The sequence below is a fragment of the Narcine bancroftii genome, chromosome 5, assembly GCF_036971445.1.
Source record: "Narcine bancroftii isolate sNarBan1 chromosome 5, sNarBan1.hap1, whole genome shotgun sequence".
NCBI lineage: Eukaryota > Metazoa > Chordata > Chondrichthyes > Torpediniformes > Narcinidae > Narcine > Narcine bancroftii.
In genome coordinates, this window is record NC_091473.1 from 224541590 (window position 1) to 224553938 (window position 12349).

General features: G+C 48.1%; 1 protein-coding gene across 2 annotated transcripts in view; it reads left to right on the plus strand.

Annotated features, from left to right (window-relative positions):
* Positions 1–12349, plus strand: part of LOC138764959 (peptidyl-prolyl cis-trans isomerase FKBP5-like) — a 97196-nt gene that overhangs the window by 46350 nt on the left and 38497 nt on the right. For both annotated transcript variants that reach the window (XM_069941470.1, XM_069941471.1), the window contains exons 3-4: positions 4976–5118; positions 9741–9861. In XM_069941470.1, coding sequence (XP_069797571.1) covers positions 4976–5118; positions 9741–9861 — 264 coding nt within the window. The remainder of the gene's footprint in view (positions 1–4975; positions 5119–9740; positions 9862–12349) is intronic.

Consider the following 12349-nt stretch of genomic DNA (forward strand, 5'->3'; position numbering starts at 1 on the left):
GGTCTTAAGTTAATTCCCTCAAATTTTCAAGAATACATTGTACTTTTCTCAAATTGTAAGTAACCTTCTCCAAAGGAAAGCAACTGTGCATCTCTGTGTTCTAATGCTCCATACCCAGGTGGGTGTCCGATTTCCATGTTACTGCTGTATATATTTTCTTGCTACTGTTAAACCAATCTTTAAAAACTCTCTTTTTGCTATATAGAGACTTTCAATTTGGATCTTATCCCTTCAATATTACCTAATAAAAATAAACTTGGATTTTGTGGAAATTTTATTCCTATAACCAGTTCCAAAAAAATCGCCAAATTTGACCAAGGTAGATAAAACACACTAATGTAGCGGTGGCTACTCTGCTCCTGCAATAGCACACACAACCAGATGGGTTGAGCTCAGTGAGCAGACTACTTTATTGCAGGCTGCTGGGCTGTACTTATACTCCCAGCCCGGACCTGGCTGGGAACCACGCCGGAGGGCGTTGACGTCACCTGGGCGTCATGTGATCCCCCAGTGCGGGCTTCTGAGCCCCATGCTGGAAGGAAGGGAAACCCCCGATGGTGCTATTTTGGCCGGCTGCCCCGTCGCGTGGCTGACAAGCAGGGCCAGTTTGCCTGCCTTGTGGTGAGCCGCCACACCCCCCCCCCCCCCAGAACCAGCGCCAATGTCCTTTTTTCCCGGGCGGCCTTGCTTCTTGGGCTGGGCAATGACCATGGGCTCAGTGGGATTGAGGTGTGCTGGCTTCAGCATGGTAAACAGCTCCCGCCTGCCGCCCATGTCCAGCGAGAACGTCAAGCCAAATGCTGTACAACCCTGTACGGCCCCTTGTATGGTCGCTGCAGAGGTGCCACGGTCGGGCCCTGTTGAATCAAAACGTACTCCGCGGAAAGCAGTTCGCCGGGATTGAGAGATGGGCAGGTGCCATGCCTGGATGGCGGTGGGGGTTTGAAGGAGTCCAAGCGTGCCCTGAGGTGAGGAAGGAGTTCGTGCAGTGACCACTGGGGATTGTGACATGTGTTGACGAATTCACCAGGTAGTGCCAGTGGTGCACCATACACTAGCTCAGCTGAGGACGCCTGCAGATCTTCCTTGGGAGTGGAGCGGATGCCCAGGAGCACCCAAGGCAGTTCATCCATCCAGTCGGTACCGGTGAGGCAGGCCATGAGCGCCGACTTAAGGTGGTGGTGCAGATGTTCGACCAGTCCATTGGCCTGCGGGTGGTAGGCGGTGGTGCGGTGTAACTGGATCCCCAACCTGTTGGCGAGTTGTGCCCAGAGCACAGATGTGAACTGGGCACCCCGATCGCTGGTGAGGTGAGCCAGGACGCCGAACCGGGCAACCCAACCATGCAACAGTGCTCAGGAGCAGGAGCCGGTGGAGGCATCTAGCATCTGGATTGCCTTGGGCCAGCGAGTGGTGCGGTCCACCACTGTAAACAGGTAACGGTTGCTACAGGAAATGTGTAAGGGCCCGATGATGTCCACGTGATTGTGGCTGAACCATTCCCGACGTGCTCAAACTCTTGTACGGGCGCCCTGGTATGCCTGTGCACCTTGGACGTCTGGCAATGGGTGCATGTTCTGGCCCAGCCCATGATCTGCTTCTGCAGCCCATGCCATACGAACCGTTCTGCCACCATCCAGATCGTGGACCTGATGGATGGATGTGAAAGGTCGTGGATGTGACGGAAGACCTGCCTGCGCCACTGCTGGGGAACCACTGGCCTCAAGTTGCCCAAGGTGATATCGCACAGGATAGTGTCTTCGCCGTTCAGAGTTGGGAGGTCTCTGAACCGCAGGCTGGTGATGGCAGTTTTGAAGGCCCTTGTCTCCTCATCAGCTTCCTGGTCCGGGTGAGCTGGCTGAAGTCGAGGCCGGGCGTCAGTGTGCGAGAGTGCATCGGCAACCACATTGTCCTTCTCTACCTTATGCCGAATGTTGGTGGTAAACTCTGACACAAAGGAAAGGTGACGCTGCTGGCAGGCCTACCAGGGATCCTTTGCCATCATGAGCACCTGGGTGAGGGGTTTTTGGTCTGTGAAAATTATAAAAGTCTTCCCCTCCAAAAAATAGCGGAAATGCCGCACTGCCAGGTACATGCCCAGTAACTTGCAGTTGAAGGCACTATACTTGCGTTCCAGCCGGTGAAGCAGGCGGCTGAAGAATGCTAGCGGCTTCCAATGACCATTCACCTGCTGCTCCAGGATGGCACCGACGGCTGTGGCAGAGGCATCAACAGAAAGTGCCATCTGCAGGTCGGTGTGCGGGTGGACGAGCATGGTGGCCTCGAATGCGTTGCAGGCTTCTGTGTTCCAAGCCAGCACCTTGTGCTTGGCTATGATGTGGGCGAACAGCGGCTGCATGATGCGTGCAGCTCCAGGGATGAAGTGTTGTAAAAGTTGATCCTACCCGCGGATTCCTGCAGCCCCTTGAGGCTGTCCGGGCATGGGAACTCTGTGATAGCGTCAACCTTCGCAGTGGCGGGCGTGGCTCCTTTGGCCGTGATGGTATGGCCCAGGAACTGCATGGACTCTTTCCCGAACTGGCACTTGGCCGGGTTGATGGTAAGGCCTGTCGGCCAGCCAGGAGAAAAGGGCACGTAGGTGGGCCTTGTGTTGTGCCCGGTCCTTGCTGGCTATGAGGATGTTGTCCAAATAAATAAAGACGAAATCCAAGTCCCTGCCCACAGAGTCCATGAGGCACTGGAAGGTCTGAGCGGTGTTCTTGAGCCCGAACGGCATGCGCAGGAATTCGAACAAGCCAAAGGGGGTGATGATGGCCATTTTGGGTTTGTCCTCTGGGTGCATCGGGATCTGGTGATATCCGCGCACCAGGACAACCTTGGAGAAGACCCTCACGCCATGCAGGTTGGCCGTAAAGTCCTGGATGTGAGGAATGGGGTAACAGTCAGGCACAGTTGCCTCATTGAGCCATTGATGGTCTCCGCAGGGACGTCAGCCGCCGGAGGCTTTCAGGACCAGGTGGAGTGGCGAGGCCCACAGGCTGTCAGACTGCTGAATGATCCCCAGTTCCAACAGGTGAAAAAACTCCTCCTTCACTACCTGGAGCTTGTCAGATGGGAGCCGGCGTGCCTTGGTGTGAACGGCGGGCCCTGGGTGGGGATGTGGTGGAATGTCCCGTGGCACGGCAAGGCAGTGGAAAACTGTGGCTTGAGGAGTGTTGGGAACTCATCCAGGATCTGCTGGAACTCGTCTCTGGGCTTGCTGATCGTGCCATCTGTGGTTGCTCCGAGCGGGAGCCGTCAAGGTGAACGGCTGGAAGGTACGGGCATCCACCAGGCACCTACCTCAAATGTCCACCAGAAGCCCGTGTGTGAGGAGGAAGTCTACATCCAGGATGGCAGTTGGGAGGGATGAGACGGTGAACCTTCACGTGAAATTCTGTTGGCCGAACTGGAACTGGACTGTCTTGTCTCCATACGTCTGGATTGCCATTGTGTTGGCCTCACGGAGGGGAGGTCCATGAGGTCGGTTCCTGGATTCAGTGGCTGTAGACGGGATGACGCTAATCTGGGCTCCAGTGTCAATGAGGAACCGCTGGCCGCTGACTGAGCCCCGCACGTAGAGAAGGCTGTGTCCTTGCCAGTCACCGCAGCCATTAACAGCGGCCAGCCTGGTCGTTTCCCTGGAATGAGCAGGGATGACGACACTTTTGAGCCTTGGCTCCCCAGTGCTGGTGGTAGAAGCAGAGGCCTGAATCGGATGCTCTTGGGGGCCCCTGCAGGGGCCGGGTGCTCTACCGCAGTGCTAGGTGCGGGCTTGGCGTGGTCGTGCCTGTGTCTCGTAACCTACTGGACCACTGAGCCTTCTGAGAATCATGCGAGCCATAGCTCTTGGGCCTTCTGGGTGACCTTCCTCGGGTCAGTGAAGCTTTCCTGAACCAGCAGTGACCGGATGTCCCCGGGCATATGTTTGAGGAAGATGCGCTCGAAGAGTGGGCAGTTGGTGTGCTCACCCATGAGCACGAGCATCTTGTCCATCAGTTCCATCGGGGACCTGTCCCCCAGGGCATCGAGGGTACAGCACCCGAGCGGCATGCTGGTGTCTGGATAGTCCGAGGGACCCAGTAAGCACTCACTTGATGGTCTCCTACTTGTCCTCGGCGGGTGAGTGCTGAACAAGTTGCAGCACGCGTCTGGCGGTGGCCTGGTCCAGGGCAGCGACCACATGGTAGAATTTGGTCATGTCGGACGAAATCTGGAGGAGGAGAAACTGGGCCTTCGCATGGCTGAACCAGGTCTCTGGGTCCTGAACCCAGAATTCAGGCAGTTTTACGGCTATAGCGCTGATCCCAGGCTCGCTCATGATGGGTTCAAAGATGTTTGAACCAGTAGGGGTCACCAATTGTAGCGGTGGCTACACTTTTCCTACAATAACACACACAACCAGATGGGTTGAGCTCAGTGAGCAGACTAGTTTATTGCAGGCTGCTGGGCTGTACTTATACTCCCAGCCCGACCTGGCTGCGAACCGCATTGGAGGGCACTGACGTCACCTGGGCATCATGTGGTCCCCCAGCGCAGGCTTCTGAGCCCCGTGCTGGAAGGAAGGGAAATCCCTGACGGCGCCATTTTGGCCAGCTGCCCCGCCACATGGCTTACAAGTTGGGGCAGTTCGCCTGTCTTGTGGTGAGCCACCACACTAACAACAATATAAATAAATTAACAGAAAAGAAGAAAAAAATATAAAGGGAAGAGACTGTTCACTGTTTCCTTGTCGTTCAATAAGTTATCTGCTTCCTCTTTAAGTCTTGCATTGATTTGGACTCCTCAGCCCTCTGAAGTAGAAAACTCGAAAGAATCACCACCTCCTCAGGGAGAGGATTAATTTGATGCCTCCTGGCAGATACTTTTAGCTTCCTCTAAATTATTTACCTTTCTCTTTGCTGGAGAAATGGGCCTGTGAATATTTCTATATTTTAAACACAATGCATGTAGAAATATATATTTCTTTTTATAGGCCAAGTGTTAAGAGCATGGGACCTGGGAGTGGCTTCGATGAAGAAGGGGGAGATCTGTCAATTGATCTGTAAACCAAACTATGCCTACGGGAGCACTGGCAGCCCACCAGAAGTCCCCTCAAACTCCACGTTAATCTTTGAGGTAGGTGAGCCTTGTTTTGCTGGCTCTTATACCTCAGCCTTGACATTCATTGGTGACAGAACCTTATCATTAGAAAAGCCTCCCACTAAAGTCTCAGCGTACAGCACGGAAACACCTCCTACATCCCTCCGGAACAGTGCCAAACCACAAGTGCCTCATTACACTACCTTGCATTTTATTCTCCTTACATCAATCGCCCCTCCCCCGGATACTGCCTGTCATCTGCACACACGCAGCCAATTAACTTGTGGATATTTTTAGGATTTGGGAGGAAACTGGAGCACCTGAGGGAAAGCCTTAATGCAGACAGCTCCGGAGGTCAGGAGTGAACCTGGATTGCTGGAAGTCTGGGGCAGCAGCACTAACGGCCACATCCCTGGACCGACCATAATATTTCTGTCTGCATCTCATCTGACCGGTCTACCTCCCCATAACTTTCTAAGGATCAAGACCTCTTTGTTCCTCCAATTTATAAGTGGGAATCCCATCTTGTATTCCGTCTCATCACTTGCCAAACAGATGGCATTATTATTGACCTCCAATTTCCATTACCCCCCAACCCAATCTCTCTCTTTCTCTACCCTTGTCTCCTTTCCTTCAGGTCCCCACCTCCTTCCTTTCCTTTTCCTATCAGAGAGTTACCATTCTTAGCCCTTGACCCTTCACCCCCCCCCCCCCCACCACCATCACTTCTACCCTCCCATTTGAATCTATCTATTACCTCTTACCTGTTGGCCTGCACTCTCCCCCTTCCTCCAGAATGTTTATTCTGGCATTTTCATTATTCCTGACGAAGGGCACAAGCCCAAAACTTTGGTTACCTTTTACTTTCTATAGATGCTGCGTGACCTGCTGAGTTACATTGGCACTTCTGTGCACTGTGGTTGAAGCTGTTCCTGAAATAAAAAGGCAAAAGAAATAAGTAGCAGAAAGGGAAAATGAAAGACAGCAGTGGGAAAGGGGAGTGGAAGCGGGAGAAAGAAGTGGAACGGTACAGGGACATGACAGATGCAAGGAGCCAAGACAGAGAACCCAAAAATATTGGATCTGAAATGATATCTCAGTTTCTCTCACCTCTGTGAGATGCTGCCTCTGTGTTTAATTTTTAATTTAGACATACAGCGCGGTAACAGGTCCTTTTGACCGATGGGTCTGTGCCACCCAATTAACCTACAGCCCTTGTACATTTTGGAGGGTGGGAGGAAACCAGAGCATCTGTAGGAAACCCACACAGACACGGAGAGAACGTACAAACACCTTACCGATTGCACGGGATTCAAACCCGGTCCCAATCGCTGACGCTGTAACAGCGTTGCGCTAACCGCCTCGCCAATGCTGCGCTAACCGCTGCGCCAACCGAGCGACCCTTCTGTGGTTATTTCATTATTTCCATCAGCTCATTTAATGTTGAGCTAATGTTTTGAGCAATGGTAGAAAGGTTGAGTCAGTCTTGTGAAAAATCTTATCTAAACTGCCAAATGAACTGGATCAAAAAAATCTGTAGTACACGGATGTAATTTATGGAGGAATTCGGCCTTTTCATCCAAGAAGATGGATCAGATTCATCTTGTTCTAAATCTTATTTCTTATCTCCTGATTTAAATGATCTGCGAACTTCTAATGTATATTATTACGCTAATTGGCTAACTGATATCTGGGACCAAAGTCAACAATTTCTTTGAAATTGATTTTCTTTCCATGTCTTGTGCCAATATTTAAATATTATTTGGTTTGGTCAGCTTTTTTTTCCCCTGAAGATTGGTGTATCTGAGCTTGGAAACTGTTCCATCAGCTTTTGGAAATTTGGCATATGTGCTCTCCAGGGGCAGAGACTGCAGGGCCTATTTTGACATCTGACATTTAGCCCAATGTTTTCAACAGGCAGTGTCAGAAAACATTATGTTCTCCAACAGTGATATCCATCCCTCGAATTATCAGGAAAAATAAATCCATAAAATAGCTCATCCAATTTGCTACATTTACGAAACAGGGTTGGTGAACGTCAGGGTTCAGGCACGTTACACAATAACGGCTGGCTGCTTTGCAGAACTCTTGGTGTTTTCTGCCTCCAAGACACTGCTACCCAATTTTAGACAGCTTCCAAGCCCACTTCCTCCCTCCTTCATCACTCCTTTTCCTTCCTGTGTGCACAGTTAGTGTAGCGGTTAACACAATGTTATAACGGTGCCAATGTGTTGGATTTGAACCCGGTGCTCTCCGTAATGAATTTGCACGTTCTCCTCATGACTGTGTGGGTTTCCTCCCACCCTACAAGACATACCGGGTTATTCGGTTAATTGTTTACCTGGGAGGCGCGGCTCATGGGGCAGAAGGGCTGGTCAACTTGGTGTCTCTCTAAATTAAAATTGAAAAAAAAACTCCATCTCTCTTGAAACCCAAAGATCTTCTCACAATTAAAATAACCCGCCGTGTGAAACAGGAGACAATTTTTACCCCTACCCCATCCTCAAACTCCTAATTACCGAAGCCTGCCTTGGATTAAATAAAGAAAGAGAAAATGCTAGAAAAACTCACAGGTTCAGACAGCATTGGTGAACAAAGGAACACTTAACATTTCACAGATAATTTTGATCCCATGTGTCCCCATTGAATTGAACAGAGGCCTCAAATTCATTCCCCCTCTATTCCCATCTGTGCCAGAATGAATGTTTTGGGGGGTCCACAGTGCAATGTGCATAAACTCAGTGGGGAGAGGGGGGGTGGATGCTGGTCCTGCCTGCTGATGTGTGCTAACATCCTCCGTCTGTCTGATTTAGCAGGCGACAGCGCTGCTTTTATTGAGTCAATCAAACCAGAAAAGTTAACTGGTTCTTCTCTGGTTTCCATTAGCCCCCACCCTCTCATCTTTCACAGTGTCTCCTTTCTTCTTGCTCTCTCTCTCTCTCCCTCCCTCTTCCCTCTGTCTCCTTTTCCCCAGCCCTGCTTCCATAGACCCAAAAACTCCTGCCGTCAATTCTCAGCTTTCCTTTGTCTTGTAAAGGTAAAGGTTCCATTATTGTCATGTAATACTACATTTAGAATGTAGCATACATGAAATTCTTTAACTTTGGTCCACCATAAGGAAGACAGAGAGTCGCCACTTTGTTCAGCGCCCCTCACAGAAATTGTGACCCATCCATATCCAATTAACAGTTTTTTTCTGTTGGTCTGTACTCCTCCATCTGCCCATTCTTTCCTTCTCCCCAGCTTTTTAATTCAGGTGCCTGCCTGCTTTTCACTCATACCTTGAAATGTCAGTAATATATACCTCCTATGGATGCTGCATGATAGCATCTCTCCAGCATTTCTGTGTTTTCATTGCAATCACAGCATCTGCAGAATTTCATGTTTCACTTTATTCTGAAGGTGCTCACATTGCATAATTCTCACTGTCCACAAGTTCTCCCTTCGTTTTGATCAAACCCGATATGTTCATTGGACTCTCGCCACAGATGGTACCTGACCTGCAAGGTTCTGTTTTAATTTCATCTTTCTTGCATCTGTTGCTTTTTCAAATTCTTGTATTTATTACTTTGGAATTAATGAAACCACGAAAGCTTTACTTAAAGGATCTTGGGTTGTAGAGTTGATGGCGTAAGCATGCAGAAGATGCGATTATTGTGCAGTGGCTTATGTTGTTTGTTCCTGTGCAGCAGCTGGCAGGATTGGATTGGAGTGAAGCCCGAGTAGTGCCAAGATTTTAAGAGGGAGTGAATCAAAAGCAGGAAATCACAGGCCCATTGACTTGGCTTAATGGCGCACCTCCCTCCACTTTCTGTACCCTACCTGAGAATGTGGCATTGGACACTTCCCTCAGTTGTGATCATGATTTGGAGCAAGATTGGTCATCATCAGGGACCAGGTGGAGGTTAATCAAGGGATATAGAGATCATGCAATGGCATTGAACACTCGGGATCTTGAGGGCACAGTGGTGCAGCTAGTAGAGTTACTGTCTCGCAGCTCCTGCAACCACAGGTTCAATTCTGACCTCTGGGGCTGGCTATGTGGCATTTGACACATTCTCTCTGTTGCCATGTGGATTTGCCATGGGTGCTCCATTTTCTTCCCATGTTTCAAGAATGTACAAGTTTGGCAGGTTCATTGGCCACTGCAAATTATCCCCAGTAAGTTGTGAATGAGCAGAGAATCAAGGAGGGAGATGTGAGGAGAATAAATTGGGTTTGGGTAGGAGTCGTGTACATGGCTGTTTGATGGTCAGTGCAGACTCAGTTGTCCAACTGTTCTATTTCAATGCTGTATCCCATATGACTCGATTCTGATGAACAACAGAGCAGCTCAAAAGGCCCTGCACCCATTTCTTTTGTTTTCATGTTCTTTCCGAAATTTGCCCATGGCTCCATTTTATTTTTCTTCTTTAAGGAGATTCTGGGACTTGGTAGAAGGTCTGGAGGGTAAAAGTGATAGAATGTTTGGAGGATGGGTTCAATGTACCAAATGACTTTTATATTTCCATGTTGTTAGAAAAACAAGTGCTTTGGAATCCTGTACATTTTTCTGTATCATTTCTTCTTTCTTGTCTTTAGACTCAGAAATTAAGATGACAGGAAGACGGTCACAGCTGTCCTGTTTCCATTTTAATGGAGATCTATTTTTATTCCAGATTGAACTAATAGACTTCAAAGGGGAGGATTTAACGGATGCTGAAGATGGTGGCATTATCCGTAGAATTAGAAAGAAAGGGCAAGGTTACTTCACCCCCAATGAAGGGGCGTCAGTGGAAGGTAAGGTCTACCATAGTTTCATTGTCATGGAGTTTTACAACATGCTGATCTAAATTGGTCCCACTTGTCTTCATTTGACCCATATCCGTTTAGACCTTTCCTATTCACGTACCTGTCCAAAGATCTTCTAAACATTACAATTGTTCCTGTCTCTATTCCTACCTCTGGCAACCTGTGTTCAGTGGTAACATTTTTGCAAGGTTTGTTGCACTTCCTTCCTTTCTCTCTGGTAGCGAACAGTTTACACATGCATATCAAATAATGAAAACTAGATAAACTTATGGGAAAGAAATTAGAACTATACTCCCAGTGCCAGTCCATTTTAATTCCCCAACCCATTCCCATGCTAGTGTGTCTGTCCATGGTGTCAAGCACTGCCAGACTGGGACCACTCACAAATTGGAGAAACGACGCCACCTTTTCTGTCTGGGCACCCTCCAACTGGGTGGCGTTAACATCAGCTTCTCCGGTTTCCATTAGCCCACCCACTCCTTCGGCTCTCCACTTCCCCTGCCCCTATTTCTCCTTTCCTCTAGATTTCTGTTTTTCTATCCCTCTGTCTCCTTTCCTCCATCTCTGCATTCACAGAGTGACCCCCATCACCCAATCAGTTTTCACCTTTCCCCTCCCCTCCTCCTATCCATGTCCAATTATCACCTCCTTTGTCTGTTTGCTTGTGCACTCCCCCCGCCCCCCCCCTCCCCCACCCCTGCACTTTCTTACCTTCTCCTGCCGACTTTTAATTCAGATGCTTGCCTGGTTTATACTTATACCTTGAAGAAGGGCTTAGGTCCGAAACGTTGATTATATATATTTACCTCCTATGGATACTGCGAGACCTGCTGAGTTCCTCTGGCATTTTTGTGTTTTTATGACAATCACATCATTTGCAGATTTTCATGTTTCACTCTATTCTAAAGATACTCACATTGTGTAATTCTCTCTGTCAACAAGGATTACATTTCAGATGGATAATCAACTGGAGAGGAGCAGGGGAAACAACAAGGTGGAAATCTAAAATAGATGTTGTAAAGATTCAGGATGAAAAAGGCAGAGTTAATGTTTTAGGAGTAAAATCATTTGTCAGGATTGCAAGATATTGGAGAACAGTTTTTAAGTAAATGGAGGGTAATAGAGACTTTAAGGGCAAACAATGAAGACGTGATTGTGTGTTGGGCAGTAATCTTTAAGTGCTAAAGAATCATACTAATACATGGCAAATGACAATACTAAGAAAAGATGGTTTCAGATGAGTGTAAATATTTTTAAAAACTTATTTGCTGTTTCTCAATTTAAATATTTTAAATTTTAAATTTAGACATTCAGCACAGTAAACAGGGCATTTCAACCCATGATCCTTTACCGCCCAAATACACCCAATTGACCTACAGCCCCTGATACGTTTTCAATGGTGGGAGGAAACCAGAGCTCTCCCCCCCCCACCCCCATACACACACGCATGGGGAAAATGTACAAACTTCTTTCAAGCAGGATTCGAATCCCAGTCCCGATTGCTGGCGCCGTTACAACATTGCACTAATCTCTACACTAACTGTGTCTCCCTTAATGAATGTTAATATTTGAAAAAGAGAAAAATAATATAGCTTTCTTCAGTGGAGGACAAAATTATTTACAGCATTAAGGAGCGAGCATTAGGTAGAACATAGATTATTACAGCACAATACAGGCCCTTCGGCCCATGATGTTGTGCTGACCTCTCTGTAAACCTAATCCACAACAATCTAATCCTTCCAACCTCACACCCATAACCCTCTATTTTTATTTAAATTTTAAATTTAAATTTAGAGATACAGCACTGTAACACGGACTTTTGGCCCACAAGCCCATGCCGCCCAATTACACCCAATTAACCTACACCCCCGGACATTTTATTTTGAAACTGGAGCACCTAGAAGAAACCCCAACTGACACAGGAAGAACATACAAACTCCTTACTATACAGGCAGTGTCGCTGGTACTGTAACAGCATTGCACTAAGCACAGTGCCACCCATCTGTCTGCCTATTGAAGAGTCTTTTGAATGTACCTATTGTATCAGCCTCCACCACCACCCCCGGCAACACATTCCAGGCACCCATTACTGTATATATAAAAAAAACCAACCCTCTGACATATCTGAAACGCCAATGCACCATTATTTATATCACCTATTTATAGCAAAAGCTCCTTGTCTGGATGCTGGGAGAGCAAACGCTCTTCACAGTGGAGAGTTATTCCAACACCCAGATGGAATAAGGAACATGAAGGAAGAGTAGGAAGGAAATTAGAAGAAGTGGTCGTGCAATGAAGGGACCATGGACTCCATCTTCTCACTGACCTTCTGCTCCTTGATGATGCTGACAAAATGGAAACACATTCTCTCATCATTGATCACTCCAAATCATTAATCATGCTTTGGTTTCCTTTTCCTATCGTGACTGACGGAATGACAGGAGTCCAACCGTTATGCGGTTTTGTGTTCAAGGTC